Source organism: Eublepharis macularius, chromosome 7, assembly GCF_028583425.1.
Source record: "Eublepharis macularius isolate TG4126 chromosome 7, MPM_Emac_v1.0, whole genome shotgun sequence".
In the NCBI taxonomy this organism is placed as follows: domain Eukaryota; kingdom Metazoa; phylum Chordata; class Lepidosauria; order Squamata; family Eublepharidae; genus Eublepharis; species Eublepharis macularius.
Window position 1 is genome coordinate 45,006,049 of NC_072796.1, and position 20,504 is coordinate 45,026,552.

General features: G+C 42.0%; 2 protein-coding genes across 3 annotated transcripts in view; one reads left to right on the forward strand and one right to left on the reverse strand.

Annotated features, from left to right (window-relative positions):
* SLC22A23 (solute carrier family 22 member 23) overlaps positions 1-8,720 on the forward strand; it is a 157,130-nt gene extending 148,410 nt beyond the window's left edge. For both annotated transcript variants that reach the window (XM_054984725.1, XM_054984726.1), the window contains one exon: positions 3,614-8,720. In XM_054984725.1, the coding sequence (XP_054840700.1) occupies positions 3,614-3,971 (358 nt within the window). In that variant the 3' untranslated portion in view covers positions 3,972-8,720. The remainder of the gene's footprint in view (positions 1-3,613) is intronic.
* A 3,412-nt stretch (positions 8,721-12,132) lies between these two features.
* Positions 12,133-13,515, reverse strand: PSMG4 (proteasome assembly chaperone 4). The gene is made up of 3 exons (XM_054985632.1): positions 13,249-13,515; positions 12,639-12,714; positions 12,133-12,321 (listed from the first exon to the last, which is right to left on the reverse strand). Exons 1-3 carry the CDS (start codon positions 13,453-13,455, stop codon positions 12,200-12,202), a joined length of 405 nt encoding a protein of 134 aa, XP_054841607.1. The 5' UTR covers positions 13,456-13,515; the 3' UTR covers positions 12,133-12,199.
* Between the last annotated feature and the right edge of the window lie 6,989 nt (positions 13,516-20,504).

Sequence of the window (20,504 nt, forward strand, 5' to 3'; positions counted from 1 at the left end):
CAAACTACTCTGGAGCAAAGCAGAAGAGCACAGAATACGTGAAGAACGGAAGAAAGTTTTTTTTAAACTTTTTATTTTTATTTTAACAATAACAGTTTGACTCAACAAGTCAACATAACACAATGCATTAAGAGAAAAGGAAAAAGAAAAAGAAGAACAGGTTGAGAATAACAAACGGTTAAGCATATATACAAGTAAAATCATTAATACATTCTACTAATATGGGGTGACTATAAGTTCGTTTTTTTGAGAAATAATTCCTATATCAAGAAAAAGGAGATTCAAAAATAAAAAGATTCAAACCTGGTTTTATAGCTTGATTGATCGTATAGTCTAATACTGGAAGCCAGTCTTCCCAAAAAGTGGACTGGAGATTAGGAAAGTATGCAAGTTTAAGTTGATAGGATATTTTCTTCATAAAGAGGTAGTCCCAAATTTTGCTGTGCCAAATTGTAATGGAAGGGGTTTTTGGACTTCTCCATCCTATAGCCATGGTTGCTTTTGCTGCAGCTATCAATAGAGCTATTAATTCCTTCAACCCCCTTGGTATTTTTTGGTCCGTCCAAAGATTGAGCAAAATCAATTCGGATTTAGAGGAAATCTCATATCCCGTAATTTGTTTAATACACAGTAGCACCCTTAACCAACATTTCCTAATCACTTTACAGGTCCACCAACAATGTAAAAAATACACCCACCTCTCCACATTATTTCCAGCAGTGTAGGGATATAGATTTATTCATACAGTGGAGTTTGTAGGGGGTAAAATACCACCTTGTCATTAAATTAATTGGTTGAGTTCTGATGTTTATGAGCCGAGACTTAAAAATAGATGATTTCCAGATGGTAGACTATTGAGAATCTAAGATAGCAATATTACACTTTGTTTCCCAAGCCATCTGGTAAGAGAACGATTTGGTTTTAGAATTTGTTTTTTTTAAAAAAATATATATATATTTCAACCCTGCATTGCAAATGGGACATGAATAGCGTTGTGTGAAAAGGTTTAAAAAGCCCATTAACAACCAGCAGCCAAAACGGTTGTGTCTGAAATGGCACAAAAAGTAGCCAAAACAATTTACAAAGGCAGTTTGAAAAGGGCCCTGAGATAAGAGAACTAGTCACCACAAAAGTGGTTTTTAGAAGTGCAGAGAAAGAGTTTCTTGAGGAAAGTAATGCAGGAGTGTTGCATGCAGGAGGGGAGAATACCTTCTCTAAAATCACACATGCACGCATTGTCTACTTGACTACAAAGGGAATACACATAAGCATAATCCGAAAACCAAGGGAGTATGATTTTGTTTTCATTCATGTATGTTGATTTTAATCAGTCAATTAAAATAATTAATCAGCTATGATTTCTTTAATTGAACGAAAGCCCTCATAGCTGGATGCCTGTTATAACAAATTTGAACAAGAGAAATATAAAAATTGTAGAGAGGAATAATGATGTTGAAATGCATCAGCTTTAAATACCTTTTCAACACTTGTTGCTGTAAGATGGCTGTGTACTGATCATGAAATAAATCTGAGAAAAGCCTGCTCCCTAGTGCTAACACAGAGAATTTCACAAGTCTGTGTACAGCGGTTACCTTTCCAACCTGTCTGGGGATAGAAAGGTACTTTATAAACAAAGGCTCTCTAATGAAAGAGGTGTGAGGGTCATTGTTAAGCTCCAATTATTATTATTTGTCCAGACTCCCACAATGAAATTTTTCCTTTTCAATCACCAATAAGTTTGTTAGGTTTTACTCTATGAATGAATCTAAATGTATTTATTTGCTGAAATCCTCAATCAGCCAGATGCTACAAACAAATCAACAATCCATAACAAGTAATACATAAAACAATACGTTTTATAAGGGATTCATACCACTGTTACACAAAGAAGTTGTTAAAATTCTGGACCAACATCTTTCTTGTTAAGCATACCAAGGCATAATATTTTGCCACCTTAAGAATGGTTTCATCAAAATGATCAAGAAGGAGAAGAGAGGTACAAAAAATTATCAGACCCACCTGGATTCTTGGACAAGATTGAGGCTATATAAATTTTCCAGATGTCCTTGTAAAATGAACAGTGCAAAAGGACATGTTCAACTGTTTCAACCGTGCCCAATTGACAGGGGTTGATACACTGGAGTATGGAGTATGAAAGTATCTCCCTTCAAAGATTGCTGATGATAGCATGTCAAAGTGAGCCAAAGTGAAGGTTCTACAGTATTTAAGGAATTCTAATATAGAGAGGTAGTCTGCCAGGGCAAACTTTTTGCCCCAATTCTCATATGCCAGAGCAACTTGAAGGGCTATATCCCATACTCATTTAATTATTCCTCTAGCTCCCAAGAACCCAAGAGACTGAAGGGCAGGGAGAGTAAAATCATCGCTGTAATTTTTCCTCAACAGCTCTCACCCACCCTGAGTGGTAATGATTTAGGAGGATTAATGAGGTCATTCCTCATTATGTTAACTTGAGCCAGAAACATAATGCTTGAAACTAGCCGCGTGATTCAAGTGGAACCAACCCCAACTGTACTCTTGAGAAGGATGTTGGGCACACAGGGCAGAACCCCAAATATTGATTTGAAGAATTTGGATTGAATTGCTTCTAATTTGCGATAATCTTTGTATATGCATAACTGTGAACCATACTTAGGTCTTTTCTACACTGGGCTTTTTCATTGGTTCTGGCTCCTTACTGCATCAGTTTCTCTCCAGAGTTCTACATGCACGATCAAAATACCCCAATTCACAATGAAATCCTAAGCAGAGTTACTTCAGTCTACACACATTGATTGACTTAGACAGGCGTAACTCTGTTTAGAATTTCACTGTCAGACTCCAGACTACTTCCCAGATTTTTTTTGCATTCCACATGGGAAAAGGCTGCATCTGCTGCAGAATCAATCTTGTCCTGGTTTTTCTGAAGCTTTTCTCCCTGCGCACATAATCCGATGATCCCAGCAAAGTCAAACCAGAGCTTTTTTGAAGTGCAGAATGCTTTCTTCATTGTAAGGCCAGGTCCTGACCCTGCTTTCTGCCCTTCCCTTTATTCTGCATCCTGCTTGGCTGAACAGCAACATTGCAACGTTGGTGCCTAAAAGGGGGAGGAAACCTTGAAAAGGTGGGGGCAGACACTGCAATGTAGCTAACACAAAAACTCTGCAGAGTCCTGAATCCCACATGATGATGATGATGATGATGATGATGATGATGATGTCCAGGATAACAGAAAAGACAGGGGGTCCCTACATTAGTGGAGCTTGTCTGGGGTTCTAAGACTGATAGAGCTAGGCCTTTTTTGTGCTTGCATTTTGAGATTTGAGTTTTTGAAAGAGTATTTGGCGGAATATATTTAATTGTTGCTGTTAATTATGTTAGCTGTAATGTTATACCCATAGTAAACTGCTTTTTTTGTTAAAAAATATTGTTTAAAAAAATCCAAATTTATAAGTAACCAACAAGCGTTGGAGATGATGCATTTATATGGAGAACAAATGTGGACCCATACATTTCAGTCTACTGTGCATACAACCCATAATGCTACTAAATGTTACTAATGCAAAATGCTCAATTGATTGCAGTCATTGTTAAGAGCGCTTGTCTTCCGCAGGGGTGGTGGGCTTGGCCTGGTCCAAGCCAGCGCAGGCTTTGGTATGCTGACAGCACCCATCATGGAGCTCCATAATCAGAAAGGCTATTTCCTCCATCACGTGATCTTTGCCTGCTGTACGCTCATCTGCATCATCTGTATCCTCCTCTTGCCTGAGAGCAAAAACCAGAACCTGCCAGAGAACATTCCAGATGGTGAACATTACACCCGGCAGCCCCTCCTGCCACACAAGAAGGGGGAACAACCATTGCTGCTGACAAACTCTGAGCTCAAACACTACTCTGGCCTCCATGATTCGGCAGCTGTGAGCGACGGGGTGACCGAGAACGTCACCGCCAATGGGATGAAGGCTATGTAGTCGGCCTCCGAAATGCATATTTTCGGCTTGGGAAGTGCTTTCCACACAAGGTTTACAGACCAGTGAAAGAAGGGATGGATACACAGGGGAACTGGACTCTGCTGCTAACGCCACTTGTAGGAATTTTTGATTTGGGGTGCAAATTGCTTTGGAAACGGTTATGGGGAAAATGCATTTTCAAAGCAAACGGGCTGGAAATAACCACCCATCAAAACTTTTATTTTCTTCCTGCCATGAATTGTTTCTATTTATTTTTATGATTTTTTTTCCAAGAAGCACTTTATACCCTTTTCCTCTTGTTGACCACAAACATAAAGCCATGTTGTTCTTAAGAAGTGCAGCCATTCCAAGAAAGAAATCATGGGTTTTTTAATTATTGTCTGTGTTTTGTTTGAGGAATTAAGTCTCTGTTGCTGTGACAATGAATTTATTGAATTTATTTGACTTTAAAGGTTTGATGCATTTTCTTTGTCTTTCCAGATGATCTGATTTCCCACCTATCCACCCCTACCTAGGTAAACCTACTGTATAAGTGTGCATACAGAGATCTGCCTTGAAATTTCAACTGTACTGTAGGCAGCAAAAGTAAGAGTTTGGCTAGTAAACCTCCCCAGTGTTTTTAAAATTATAGCTGGAGGAGTCCTGGTGGTGCAGTTCAAAGTCAAAAACAAACCACTACACAAGCAAGCTAGGTTTTTCCAACTTGGTTCAGATGTGTGGATTTAAATGAGGAAGGTGTCTCTGTGTCAAGAGTTCTTGCAAGTGTTGATTAATAATTTTAAATATAAGCAATTTCAAATGCATTGCTCAGCGGTAAACTCAAAGCTTTACCAAGAGTAGTTTTAACCTAAACAGAGGTTTAGAAACTGGTAACAGTAAGAAAATATTTCCAAGTTGGGAGGGGGGCATATCGTCTCAAGGGATTTGAGATATGAAAACATTTGTTCCAAAAACAGCTAAGCTGGAATTCTGACTACCCCACCATTGGTGCACATTTGCTGTGTGCCCTCACTACCCCAAAGACTGTTTGATTCTAATGGATGGAATATTAAAGTGAAGCCAATGGAAATGGAAGTGCTGAAATAAGCAAATGCTTAAGATTTGGGGAAGGAGGGAGAGAAGGAATATACAAACAAAGGGGTCTTCTGGTTTTTCTGTAGAGGAGAGTGGCCTCCCACTGAGAGTGGCAAGCAATTGTCAGACCATTGTTCAAGGGTAAGTTTGCACGTATTCAACTGGTTGCCCTCTCCAATTTGAAATGGCCACTGTAAGTGCACCAAAACAAAGCCCCAAGTGCTCTTGTAGTATTTCCTCTATTCCCTCAATACATAAATTGGTCCCATAGTATCTAATGCTGTCAATAGAAGCTGACACCCTCATCCTTAAAGATGCTTGGAAGTTCCACTGAAATGCATGAGACCTTGCTTCTGTACTTCGAGTTGGGGTATCAATGAAGCCAAAACAAATTATTCCCCTCCCCCCTTCCTGTTTCTTTCCTAAAAGGTCAGCAATAATCTGTGCTGGCTGTATAAACCATAGTTCTGACACAAGCGCTGGCTATTTTCCACCCTTGGTTCTTAATGCAAGCACCAGCTTAACGCAAGGACCTTCTAAACTAGCTGCTGTTTTGCATCTAGTTAACTGCTCCACTTCCCACCCCCTCCACTCAGACCATGCATTTGTGATTGCCCAGTGGTACAGCCATTTAAATGGAACACAACAGCCAGGTGTGTGGTGACGTGTACGACCATCCATTTAGCTGTCACTTTGTTTGGTGTACATCATGGGCAAAGGAAGGGGTTCATTTTTGTGCTTTCCCCTCTGCCATATCCCTTCTTTGCTCTCTATATATCGTCTGTCGACTGAGTTATCTGTATTCCCACTTGCTTCCTCAGTCAGGCTGCTTTTTGCATTCCAATGACTGGCACAAAGCCAACAGTGTTGCTTGGCATCTAGCAAATAGAGCAGCCATCGACACTGGCTAATTGAGCAAAACAGGGCCTGCACAAGAGGACAAGCATTTATGTACTTGAGGAGAATGATAATGTTGTAAAGCTGCTAATTTTCATACCGAGGATGAGACGTTTTAGGGGAATGTTTCTCAAATCTTATTAAGAAAAAACCAACACTGGATTGTTCATTGGTCAATTGATTTGTTTTTCTCCTGAAGTGCTGCCGCTGCGTTCACCTCAGTGGGACCCGCTGAATCAGTATGAGCCTGGTCCTTTTTACACCCTCTAGTTAACTGTTGGGCTTTAAACAACAGCAAAATAGCTGCTTCTCCTCCATCTTTCCAAATAATTATTTTACATTTGCATTGAAAACAAGGCCTTTTGAAATTGTGCAGTATTCACGTGCCAAATTGGTGTAATGCCTATTGCCTTTTTATATAATGCTTGTTACAGCTACATATCAGGAACAGCAGATTTCTAGTGAAATCTATGAAGTATATATTTTATGCATTTTTAAATGGAGTGGGGCCTTTGGAAACATTAGAGAGAGAGAGAAGAGAATTGGTTATTGGTCATGCACAGGCTCCAAGGTAACACACAGCACTTTTTGCAATCTGTGTTGTATGGAAGAGCTTTTAAATGCCCCCGTTTCTGTGCATATATTCTTAAAATAGAATTTAAATCCTATTGACCACTCGCCAGTCTGTGGAATTGATTGCTACTGTTAAGTCCTCATTGTGTTTGCATCTGCCACCTGCTGTGCTTTATAGTTCCCTATACCGGTATAATGCTCCTTAATTTTACAGACAGCAAAGGAGAGAGAATTTCAACATATGGAAGTTGATGGGAGCACTCCCCTCCCCCTTTTTATCAGAAATGTGACATTTGGACTTAAATACTATGTACTTTCCCCCCCAACATCTTATATTCTGCAGGATTCAAATGCACAAAGTTGTTTCCCATTCCAGTATTGTTTTTGCTGGTGAGACTGAAACACTAAATTCATGAAGCTGCCTTATGTCGAGTCAGACCATTTGTCTGTCAGTGTCAGTATTGTCTACTTTGACTGGCAGCAGCTCTTCAGGGTTTTAGGTTGAAGGCTTTCACATTGCCTTTTAACTGGAGATACTAGGGACTGAAGCTGTGGCCTTCTGCATGCAAAGCAAACGCTCTACCACTGAGTCACGGCCCCTTCACTATATCACCGCTTGTCTAGTAGTTCGCCCTATATACCTGATTCAGGACAGTTTTAGAAAAGAGGCCAAACAAGTACTAAATGAACCACCTCAGCAAGAGAGCACTGCCGAATGTGCTGTAGTGTGGGCCTGCATAACTTGTATATCACCATTACTAGACTGTAGCCTGTCAGTCACTTGGCAGCCCCTCCTGTCTGTGCAATCCCCAAACGTTTTTTGTTTCCTGCAGGCTGCGTTTGGCATAGTGAGTCCCAAATTCCACAGACCTGGTACAGCATCCATACAATATTGTCCACTTCACTGTATGAATGAGGAGGGTTTCTCAGTGATTTTGTCAAATTCTGAGCCCTTCAATCATGTGTGTGTCATGCTAATTAAGATCTGTAGATCAGTAGTCTTTTATGTACTTTGGGTATGTCAGATACTTGCAGCAACTTATCAACTGTTTTTTTAAAAAAAAATCTCTGGATAGTCTGCAGCCATTGCTAACTCCTAGTAGACCAATGGTCTGCGGCCTGAAAGAGGCAAGTTCAGTGTGCTGGATATCAGGGAAACACTCAGGACTTGTTTGTATTACATTTTGCAGGATTTCTTCTAAGTGTACCAGCAGAAGTGCACAATAGACCCACTAGGGAGCAAAGAGAAACTATATTTATCAGAATATTGAAGAGACATGGTTGGCCATGGTGTACAGAGCCATTGAATGGAGAAATAGAAAGCCACACTGAATACCTGGGGAGAAGACAAACACAATCCCCCACCACCCCACATAAGTTTTAAAAATGTAATATGAAATTCCCTTTCTAGTCAGAAGTAAATTTCCTGCTACATTTCAAGAAGACAGACACAGAGTCTCTGTTTTCCTGGAAGGAGAAATTGCATCTATTTTGAAAAATTCCCCTAAGGAGTTATTTCAGACCTTTGGGGGATTTGTATAATACTGCTGCTAGAAAAGGGGGATTGTGTCTTTTTTATCACACTTTTTTTTCCTTAGACTTCTGTGATGTGCACGTCCATCCTGCTTTGGTGTCTGATATGCAGGCTTTTGTTGTTCATTAAAAACCTGCAAAACCTTTTTGCCCAGAGATCACAGTGGGACCAAAGAAATGAGTGTGTACACCACAGCCATAGTTTTCAGTTGACTTCCCTATGTGAAATACTGGTGAGGGAACTGTGTGCATGCCAAAGCCATGAGTTTGGTTTTGCCAGACTGGCTTGTGACATGCAACCACATGCCATCCTAAATATGTACACATGGCAGAATTCAAAAGCTAAGTTTATGACAATGCAATAACTAGGATGGCTTGACATAGTCTGACTGAAGACTATGGTAGCTACAGGATGAGAAAAAGTAGAATCAACATGGGCCTTTGCTCATTGCCAGGTGAACGCTCAAGTCATGAGGCATATAACATTTGGCAGACTTCATGTAGATCTATGCCAAGAGCTAAGACAGCCAATAATTCCAGTCAGGAACCGTAAGATAATTCCCAGGCCTGAAGAAATTATCAGGTATAAACTCCATTAAATATAACAAGAGGACAAGTCCATCCTAACAGCAGATGCACAATTCATTCACGTTTTTTGTTTTCTGTTAGCCAAGATCATTTTGTTTGGCTGACATATTTTTAATTTAGTATTGAAAATGTTTTTTATTTTCCTGTTTTTAATTGCATGAAAGTTGAGTGGGATTCAGTTTTCAAAGATGTTTTCTGTTAACAATTTCTATGACTAAAATACAATCAAGGAGGAACACCAATTGATTGGAGCTTGGTTAGAGGTATTTTCGTGGGGTTGTTGCTAGCTACTTGTTTGTTTTTAATGGTACTATTTCGTTTATGTTGCCACTTCCTAAAGCCAAACACCAAACTCAGAATCAGAAGTGCCATTAAATGAATTCTGAAGGTCCTGTTAAGGTGCATCTGTTGCTGGCACAGAAAGACAACCACTGAAGCGTGGGCAGCTCTTTCATACTTAAGTGAAAAAAGAAAAAGAAACAAAACCTCATTTTTAAATGTATTGTGTGAAAACATATTTGGGAAAGGAGTAGTGTGCTATGTCTGTAGTGGGTGGGACTCCCCCCACCCTCAGTTTCTGATGAAGTTTTATTGACTAATTGTTGTTACTGTATGGTTTTTTGATCATGAGTAGTTTGGTGCTTTTCCATAGCACAAGCTTAAAAAAAAATCAACTACTGAAGAACAGTCTTAAAAAGCTAAATGTTTGCATGATGTTACATCCATTGTACCTACTGAACAACTTTGTATGTAAATGTACAGGAATAAAAAGACGTTGCCCTGTTAGCATACCAGCCTTTGTATGTCTTTTGCCTCTGGCGCACACATGGAACGGCTAGACTTGAAGCATGGGCCCATTGAGCTCAGTATTGTTACTCAAACTACAAGCAGCTCTCTGGAGTCTAGCAGAGAGCTTTCCCAGAGCCAAGCTACAAGTGACGCCTTACACAGGTTGGACACTTGTCAGCTTCCCTCAAGTTTTGATGGGAAATGTAGGCGTCCTGGTTTTACAGCTTGGCTCTCCATTACAGCTGCAAGAACAGGATGCCTACATTTCCCATCAAAACTTGAGGGAAGCTGACAAGTGTCAGGCGTCACTTGTAGCTTGGCTCCCAGTCTAACCTGCTTGAGTTCCCAAGTATTCACTCTTGCTTTATATATTAAAAACGCACTGGGGAAACTATGGGGATTCTAGTAAAAAAAGGAAGGTAGCTCACCCCCAGACAAGGAGCTAGAGCAGTGGGGGAGGGGATAATCTTATCTTTGGTTGGAGAAACAGTGCATACTGGTGAGTACCCATGTACATAAAAACACAAGGCTATATCAGCCTTAGCTGGTCTAACTATTGATGGCCATAACACCTACAATTTGCTTTATATGAGCGCTGTCATCTTACTTTTAAAATTACATAAAGGAAACAGTGCTTAACAAGGCATACGTGCTAGGAGGCACTGTACTCTGCTACAGTTGTTTTTTAAGGAAATACCTACAGGACAAGAGAAAAAATTGCTCCACTGAACATCTAGTTATATAACAGATATAAATTAGATCCTTTTAAATCAATACTCCGTGTCTCACATATCCAATCCAAATATGCTTGTTTTGTTTTTCTGTTAGATCGGCCTAAATGAAAGATGTCAATGGCCTAGAAATGTAATCAGTTCTGCTGACATTTTCATATGGTGAAAGCTGAAGCAATATTTTTCATCATGATGATGTGCACATATATCCCTCTATCCTGTTGTAGAAGTGTGTCTTTAAAAGGCCAGCACAGTATCTAGATAGAAGCAAGAAACTTGAGTGTTTTTATTGAGACAGAGTAAAGTTTGTTAATATGGCTAAGGTTCTCCTCTGGTAAATAAGAGGCTATGGCAGCAATCCTAAGCAGCTGTACTCTGTAAATTCCATTGAGTTCAATTGTACTTACAGGAAAGTGCGCCTAGGATCATGACCTGTTAGTGCTATCACTTAGCTGGAATGAGTAGAAGGTAGCTTCAAGAGAAGCGGAGAGATGGTTTGATTGAGGAACCTCAAGGAAATTTTATTTTTTAAAATGTCTACCAAGCCTTTCTGCCCTCACAAGGGCCGTCAAGGCAGCTAACAAATAAAAGCATACATAATTTTTAAAATTACATTTTAAAACTAACCAAAACATCCCAACAGATCATTAGAAAAATTAAAACCAGAACTAAAATACATACAAAAACAATTAAAACATTGAGCAGGAAGGAGAGGTCACTGAGGGAACACCAAACAAAACCAAAAAATCTTAACTTGCGGTGGAAGATGTCAATAGAAGGGGATAAATGAATCTCCCTGGGGAGAGTGCGCCAGAGTGTTGGCGTCACTAGCAAGGAGGACCCAGAAAAAATAGCATTTTGTTTAGGCATCTGGGGTTATACTGTGGAAAACCAAATGAAGGGTGAATAAGGAAAAAGGTAGTTACAGTAAGTATTCTCTATGGTAATGGAAACACTGGGTCAGTTGCAAGGCACCCTTGAAAGGGAAAGATGAACATTAGGGAGGTCATGAGAGGAAATGAAAAGGGGGGGAAAGTCAATTAGCACGATGCAGTATGGGAAAATGCTTATAATATGGCAGCTGTAGCATAGCTAGGACACTTCAGAATGAAAGATAGCTTTCATTGTAAGGTTAAGGCTTAAAAAAAAGTTAAATTTACACACGCATACCAGGAAATTCAAACTATATGCTTGCAGAAAATATTCTGTGAACATGATCACACTTTTATCAGCAATATATATCATTTGGAATCATTCCCTATTATTTGTGGGGAAACAGTGGAGGCTATGTAGTGAGGGGGAGAAGGTAAAGGGGGGGATATAGCACAGAATTCTGCAAAAGCTTCATTGGCAGAATAGTATTTTTAGGTCAACCTCATCCATTTTTGTGGAGTTTATGCAAGAGAACTTCCTGAAAGATTGCACCCAAGGCATATTTTAGGTTGTCACCAGGTTGTAATGCCATAGGGTCTACCCTCCAAAGCAGCCATTTTCTCCAGAGGAACCGATATCTGGGAGACAGCCGTGCCCACTCCCACACCGGAGGTTGGCTACCCTAACTATACTCACTTTAAGTTTACTCCCCAAAACAAACTCCTGAAACAAACAAGCTATAGGGCAATACATTTTAATTGATGTCGGTTCAGTCTCATTTGTATTTGTGCATGGAAATTCTTTGAATGGGGGAACATGCAATAATGTCAGCCTCCCATCTGCACTCTGACACAGTGTGGTACCCATCACAAACAGTTTTTCCTGAACGGCCATTTTTGAGAACTGGGTCTGCATGCAACTCAAGTTTTCCAGTGGTGTGCAATATATCTTATATCCTGTAGATGGCAATCTTAGCCAAAAGCTCCAATCCAAGATATTGAACATGTTTACACTTGATCTATTTCACAAAACATGTTTGGTTCCCTTGAGTCTAAAATAATTTTTTCTGACTCTTCAGACAATAAAAGTCACTCGATGACAGGTGGGGGAAATCCATTTTTTAATTTTTAAAGATACATACAATGCTGACATGCTTACAGAGGTTCCAAGCTAAAACTTCTCTGGAAAAGCTGTCATTTCCTCCTTGATTCGGTTTTCTACAAGCAATATGAAGCTGCTGTCTGTGTTTTTAATATTATAGCTGACAAAAATCTGTTTTTTTGTCTTGCTGGCTATAAAAACAAACAAGAGAATTGTCCATCACCTACTAGTGAAAACATGACAGAAGTTAAATTATTTGGTGATTAGCAAGAATTAAAAAGATATTCATGGCCCATAATGATTAAGAGAAACGAATCTCTGAGTGTGGCATCCAGGCAAAAGGAGCAGCACTTAGCGACACGACTGGAATAAACCATTTGCCAAAGAACTCCAGGAATAAAAACAATTTGAGAAGAATCAATATTTTCAAGGATTTGTTTCCATTTTATTGTACTAAAGAGGTTTTTTTTTTAAATTAATTATAAAACAAGCAAACATGCATGCCTACCTAATCTTTGAGCTAAACAGTTTGAGGTGCTGTCAGAGGCATCGCCAAGGAGTGACGTAGATGCTGGAATGGAGTCCTGAGAATAAAGCAAAAAATAGGTGAATTTTCTCTCCCCTATACTTTACTAAAAGTAACTGTCATATTCCAAGGAGGTGTCAAAAAGGGAAAAACATTCAAAGAACACGAAAGGACGCTTCAGACCATGTGATCCACCACTGTACTCAGCCTACTAAACGGCGAATAAATTGCCTCTCAAATTTGAATCCTGAGGGCAGCCTTCAGTACAATAATTATTCCAGACTAACAACAAAACGCATTGTGGGAGGTGGGGGGAAACGGGCTCTAGAAAGGGGAGGGCGGGTAGGCGGGCAAAAGACCCCCGTTTATTTTTCCTCGAAAGCAAACTCCAGCGAATTCAATGCAGCCTGCTTCCGAGTAAACATGCACAAAACGGAGCTGCGTATCGGTTTCCTGTTGTGTTAAATAGTCATTAATTTTCCAAAGGCTATTCTTGCAAACTGCATTGAAAAAGAAGGAAGAACGACACCTCTCCTGCGGCGCCTTCCCGCCTGGCAGGCTCAAGGCGGCCGCCCTTCGGCCCGGCACTTACGCGGGGGGTGCACATGGCCACGGCCAAGCTGCTGAGCTGCGGGGCCTCCCCGATCCACAGGAAGAGCGAGTCCCGCAGGCGCATGGCGTGGAAGTGCACCAGCTGCTCGGAGAGGCGCCCGCAGAAATTGTGCAGCGAGATCTGCTCTCCGCCGCCAGGCTCCGTGGAGCCCGAGCCCGGCTGGGAGGCCGCCCTTCCGTCCTCCATTGGCGCGGCGAGGGCAGAGCAAGCGATGCCCGGCAACACCGAGCGCGCCCGGCGGCTTTTCACTTTCGGTTTGGCGAGAGGCGGGGCGCGCGCGGCTGCTGGTGGGCTGGACGCGGCTTCTCGGGGAAGGTGGGCGGGTGCTGGGCTTTTTTTAAAAAAAAAACCCTCTGGTTGGAGCAAGCTGATTTGATTTCTAATTTAATATCGATAGGCTTGAGAGAAGCGCTGCAAGCAAAGGCGGGGGGGGGGGCGTAATGAGGCCGGGCAGTTTTTCCAATATGGCCGGCGTGACAGCGATTCAAGCTAGAATTTCTAACCTTACGCAATCCTAAGTAGGCTCTTCCGAAGCAGAGATTTCTGATGACTGGCACACGGCGACGTCTCGGCTCCCAGGTTCAGGCGAGACTTGCAAAGCAGCCGGGGCCCTCCGTCTACGTTTTCCCTGGCTCATCCTGGGCGGTGGGATTTTTGATACTGCCAAGATGTGCAGGATCCGATATGCTCATCCCGCGCATCTCATCCGAAACACTATGCACAGTTATTATTAACATTAGGGCAGCGGGATAAACGGGCCTAGGTGGTTGTTTCCGGTTGAGAAACTAAGCAGGGGAGAGGAGGTTCGCCTTCCTTTACCCACATAGCCGGTGCGGATTGTACACACACAGCACCTATGGGTCTATAGGTGAACATAGATTGTGCACATAGAACACCTATGGGTCTATAGGTGAACATAGAACACCTGTGTTCTTCATTTTAAAGAAAAAAACACCTGGTACTACAACATACACAAAGCTGCTGTCGCCAACCAAACTTGGGGAAAGTGTGTGTGTGGGGGGGGGTGTCTTTAGGCCAAAAATCTGGCCATGTTATTTCTCCATGTTGATAATGTATTTGCCAGCAGACACTTGGGTTTCTGTCCTTACAGTAACCCAAGCAGAAATGAAAATCCTTATGACGAGCACACCCTTGTGGGTGGCCAACCTGAAGCAGCATGCCACAGATGGAGATGGCAAAGGCAGCAGGCATTTATGGCTGCCCTAGACTACAGCATCAGGGCCTAAAGCAATAGCCTAGCATAAGGCCTACACGCTCCTTCTATGCTGTGTGCCCTGGCTCCAGAGGTGAAACATCCCAAGGCACAGGGAACTAACATTACACGATCCGGGGCTTGATTTTTTGCACACTTTACTGGCACAACAAAGGAGCCAAATCGGAAGCCATGTCAGTCCCTCAGAAAGGTAAAATAGAATTTCAGCAACGGCTTACTGGAAAGAAGGGATCACTAAATGAAATAAAATGAATAAGATGAACTGTTTGTTGGGGCTCACTGACAAGCAGCATTGCATCAGTTTACGTTACCTCCTATGTGTGAGTAAAGCAAATTATGTTAAGCTAGCTACAAAGCCCATTGTGGGAAAAAATATATTGGGCTCTAGAAAGGGGAGAGTGGACAGGCAGGCACTGCCTCCTCCTCTGTGCCTGATCCCAGCCAGGTGGTGGGGCAGGCATTGCCACTTGCTCCATGCCTGGTCCTGACAAAGTGAAAGGAGGGCGGGCATTGCCTCCTGCTCCACTGCTGATCCTGGCCAGGTGATGGAGGGCGGGCATTGCCTCCTGCTCCATGCCTGATCACGGCCAAGTGAAGCGGAGGCGAGCATTGCTACCTGCTCCACTCCTGATCCCGGCTGGGTGAAGGAGGGGGCGGGCATCGCCACCTGCTCCGCACCTGATCCCAGCTGTGTGAAGGGGGGGCGGGCATTACCATGTGCTCCGCACCTGATTCCAGCAGGGTGAAGGGATGGCAGGCATTGCCACCTACTCCGCTCCTGATCCTGGCCGTGTGATGGCAGGGGCCGGGCATTGCAACCTCCTCCACTCCAGACCCAGCTGGGTGAGGGGGGGCATTGCCTCTGCTCCATGCCTGATCCTGGCCTGGGCTTCCCACCATGGCAGCACCCTCTGGAGGTGCACCAGGATTTGTTGTCATTAATACGGCTTGCCTTTTATATAGTTAGGGAAGTAAGCAGGTGAACCATGTCAGTGAGCTTTCCAGTGATAGAATAAATCTGTGGTTCAGGTTGCCAGTTTTGGAACTGGTCATAGAGCTCTCCCTCCAGTGGCACTCTGACCTGCAACTATTTTTCCAGGTGAACATGTTTAGTTTTGTGACATGAAAAGCATCATTTGCTAAATCCTGCATCTCAGATCATCTGTTAAAGGGGGACCCAAGCATCTAACTGGGATAGTTTCAGTATGGCCAGCTGGCAATCCAGACCATGCTTCTAGTGAAAAAGCAAATAAACGTAAGTGTAACAGAGTATCAGGTAGTGGTTTATGCTGTAGGAAGCGCTTAGGTAAACCAGAACCAGAATGCTCTTTTAGCCTAATCTAAGTGCTGTTGCTCCCATGCAAGAATCCTTGCATGGATCCTTGCACAAATAACACAGAGCTTATGCTCTGCCCTTGATAAATCAATTGTTGCTAGGAAACATCTTCTGGCGTAAATGTCAGGCGTGCATAGAGGAGTAGAGCATCATCCATCCAGTAGATGGAGAGCCTTTTCGTATTTCTGTTGGGGGTTGCTGATGGCTATGAATATTAATGAGGTTCCCATGGCAATTCCTGCGAGTTGCTGATCCAGCTGTTCCTTGATTCCTGAGTGCTGCGTTCAGAGAGAAAATGCAAATGTTAAAACTCCACACTTGCTTGGAGGAAACAGTTATGAAGTGGACAGAGCCAAATTATGTGCATTTCTGCAGTTTCTGCTAAACTTTTCTGGTGAACAGGACCCAGGGATCTGCCATGATCCAATTACTCTTGAGTTCACACATTTCTTCATGAGATCACTTATCTACCCGTATGCTTGCATGGAAAAAATGTGGCATTAGCTTGTGTGAACGGTTTCATAGAACATGGGGGGCCTCCCTCTCCTGGGACCAGGTGTGACCTTCCAAGTCGATGTCTGCCAGTCAAATCCGCTAACTAAAATATGAAACACAGTCTTTTTAATCCCCCAGCCCCTTGGAATGGAATTCAATGTGTGCTGGGGGCGAAGATTATTTTGCAGTACTGAAAAACGCATAATGACACTGGTACGTTTAGCAGGTACTTGATTCCCCCACCCAAATACACATGCTTCCTCCAAAAACACTTTAACACTGGCCATCTCTTATTAAAAACTGGTTACTTGCATATTAGGTAAAGGTGAGAGCCCCGTGGCACAGAGTGGTAAGCTGCAGTACTGCAGCCCAAGCTCTGCTCACGACCTGAGTTTGAAGCTGGGTTCAGGTAGCCATTTCAAGGTTGACTCAGCCTTCCTTCCTTCCGAGGTCGGTAAAATGAGTACCCAGTTTCCTGGGGGTAAAGTGTAGATGACTGGGGAAGGCAATGGCAAACCACCCTGTAAAAAGTCTGCCAAGAAAACGTCAGGATGCGACGTCTCCCCATGGGTCAGTAATGACTTGGTGCTTGCACCTTTACCTACTTGCATATTAGTCTATGATGAGCATCGGTGGGAGCCAATGAAGGGAGATGATCTTCTGATGGCTGGGAATGTCTCACAAAAATTTGGAACGATATACCATCAGAACTTGGAAAACCTGGTAACCTGCTTCCATAAGAAACCAAATGCCAGACTGCCCTTCCAAAGGAACAATTTGCAATGTGAGTGGACAAAGGTATAGAAAAACTGAATTTTAAAGTGGAATTACCTGGAACTGGGGGTGCAACTCTGAGGAGGGTGGTGTACAAGTTACTCCCTGGGTATCTGCTTCCTGCCAATTGAATGCCTTTTTTCTTCTATTAAACAATGCCCATATATTTGTAAATAAACCAAATTGTTCAAAGATACCCGAAAGCTCTCTCTCTCATGTTCTTTTATGCAAAGAAAATTATACTCTTTAGCATTGCAACTAGAACTTCTTACTGTGGGAGCACGTAACTATAAGCAGCAGCCCTAGCCCCTGGAAGAAAGCTTGTGCAAACAGCCAAGTCTTCTTTGTTGGATACACGGAGTCCAGATCTATTCTGATTTGAGACTCAGTCTGCCTCTTCTTGTGACTGAATTCTTCTGTAAATAGTTTTACAAAGGCAGCATTGTCAACCCAGGAAATGAGGAGGATGCACTCCTGCTGCTGCTCTAGCAAAGCCCACCCACCCCCCGCCCAAAACATATGACCAATGTTGTCATCTCTGATATGCTGTTCACCTGTTCTGTGGTCAAGAGAAGGGACAAAGGGGAGTGCTTAGTCTGAACTTGGCACCTGCTTCCCTCTTCCTCCACCTAACAGTTGATCAGTGCTGACAGAATGAACAATCTCTTACATGGTTCATATATCAAGCACCAGTATACAAATAGATACTGGTTGTGTGTCTGTCTTTTGTGCATGCACAAACATGCTATTTGGGCTCTCTCTGCTCTGCTCATACACAAGGAAGGAGAAGGCAACAAAATTTATAGCCATGGGAATGGACACCTCCCCCCCTTATGGCCCTGACTTCCAGAGAAAGCAGCCAAGCCAAAACTGAATTGCTACACCATAGACTGCTTAATAGTTATGAGTCATAGACTGAAACCCTTATGAGTTTCCAGCAGAGACCCCAGAGTGATGCAAAGTTATGGGCCTGTGGAATTCAAAGAGTTTAGTTCATTTAAGTTTGTGTTCAGTTGTGTACCAAAAAAAAAAAGCATCCAACCCACCCACATCTTGTTCCCTAAAAAAACAGAAGCTCATTTTTCTCAAGGAGAACAGCTTCCTTTTGTATTACAGACTTTGTTGCTGGCTACATTGGTAGCTACATGGTTATAATTTATGATAAAAATAAAAAATGAGCACAGTCAGCCAAAGCTAAGCACATTGTATTAATGGTCTGCCATTGAAATCAGATTTTAAAGTGCTTAACTTTTCACAAACCTAATCTTTGTTAGAGAATCAGCTCTGTAGTTAAGTAAACTAGCTCTAACCCAGCTGAATAACAAGAAAAGGAGGGCTGCACTAAGCACAGAGCAAAAAACGAGATACAGTGCAATGGGAGAATTCATTTTAATTCATCTTTGAGACCCGTTCATGTTTTGCATATGCTTCAGAGAGATCGGTAAAATATCAGTCTGCTGTGGGAACTGTTCAGTCATTTTCAGACTATGATATTTTCAGCCCTCTGATGAAGTGTGCACAACATGTGTAGAGGTCTCATAGTTGAATTAAAATGAATTCTGCACCGCCCATGTGTTTTTTTGCTAAGTCTTTTGTGTGGCCTTAGGCAACTGCTAATTTTTACCTCAGCTCTTTTTGTAGGGCAATACCAGTAATACTTGCCTGTTTTATAGGGCTTTTGTAATGGGGAAAAAGGGTTGGAGCACTTCAGAAAAACACTATTTAAATCTGAAATGTCATTGACATTACAAAGAAGCCAAGGATTGTCAGTTTTTATTAGAAACTGATGAGATAGGGATTTTCCACACCCCTTTGCTGCTCTGCACCATATTTATCCAAAATGAAGACAAACTTGAATGTAAGACAATCCCTGTAAAAAAGCTTATACATAAAAAGTGTGTGGGGGGTGTTACTGTACATAACTAATTTGTATGTGAATTTAAGATAGCCCCTTCTTTTTCTTTATGGCAGACGTGAAAAATCTAGTTTTCCATTCAAGTAAATAGGGTATTTGAACACACTAACTGTATAAATGAATAACTGGGTGGGGTGAGAGGAGAGATTTGGTGTGTGATTTTTTTTCAAAGTAGGCAAACAACTAGAGATACAATCCCATTATTTTAACATGGCTGCTATTTTCCCTATTTCTGTCGAGAGGTTGCTGTGAAACCTGACAACATTACAGGGCATTGGGAAGGGCAACCCTCTTTTTTATTCATCTGGTTTCTAAGGCTAGATGGGTTGCCTAGGAAACTGCAATAGGTGGAATCTGCCTGTGACCAGACTGGCTCAAGCGTTAGGGTTACAGGCAGAGTCTGAATGAATGAAGGAGGGAGGGTGGATCAGAGGGTGTCTCCGGGGAAGTAAAAGCAGACACAGAAAAAAGGGAAGGAGGAAAAAATTAAGAACATGGCAGATTAAGTATACTCAGACACCATCAATGTGCTTTAAGAATCAGCTCTGGCCCAGTGGTGGCAGATTGTCTCATTGAGAACCATAGGGAAATTGCGATTTAACACACAGGATTCTCTTCTACTTACATAAAGTAGCAGTGTCTAGTATTTAAGCTATTCAAGATGGAATGTCTTCCATTTCCCCTCCCATTCCCCATATATTATAAGAATCTTTCCCTTCCCCCACCCAGTGTTATCTTAAAAGAAGAAACTGCAGTGTTCTTTATATAACAAACAAACCATCTCCCTGTTAAAGTGGTTCTTTTTCATGCCACACTGCCCAGCATTATTCAAGGAAATGAACATTTTTTAAAAAAAACAGGAGATCAAGCAAGTCTTCCTAGGTTCTGTTTAGATTCATATTTAATAGACATTTTTTTAAAAAGATATACTGCAAATACATTTCTGGCTCATGTAAAAACCCAGTTCAATTTTCTTACTTTGCTATAAATTCTGTTTCTTTGGATCAGCGTTTCTGAATTAGCAGATGATCTAATTATACGTCCACAAGTGTTCCCATCTAAATGCCCATCTAATTTAGTTAAACCACTGCCCACCCCAACAGTTTATTTGCCTCCACCCTCACAAGTGCCTTCTCTTAAGTGTCGTCCTAATTTAGTTGACTTACCATCATCCCTAGATAACTATCTAGAATGGGGTTCTGAAGGTGCTTTCTTAGAACCTAGCAGGTGGGAAAGGTCGCTGGTTGGATTTAGGGGTCGTAGATAGACTAAAAGAATTTCAGGCGATTTTTCTGCAGGAAACTTGGCATTAGCAACCATTCAGCTTTTCTGGATATAATTATGCATCCGGTTACTGTAGGGACCAGGGAAAACACCTCTAGGTGTGCTAGCATGCTTAGTGACTACCGCCCCTAGATAACTATCAAAAAATAAGAATAGGGTTCTGAAGGTACTTTCTTGGAACCTAGCAGGCTGGAAGG

What these genes read in the sequence shown, in the direction of transcription:
- PSMG4 (XM_054985632.1), bottom strand. Translation starts at nt 13,455, where the DNA reads ATGGAGGACGGAAGGGCGGCCTCCCAGCCGGGCTCGGGCTCCACGGAG. An exon ending in TGGCCATGTGCACCCCCCGC is followed by an intron (nt 12,715 to 13,248) that starts GTAAGTGCCGGG and finishes CTTTATTCTCAG; the next exon opens with GACTCCATTCCAGCATCTAC. An exon ending in CTGTTTAGCTCAAAGATTAG is followed by an intron (nt 12,322 to 12,638) that starts GTAGGCATGCAT and finishes TTGTTTTTATAG; the next exon opens with CCAGCAAGACAAAAAAACAG.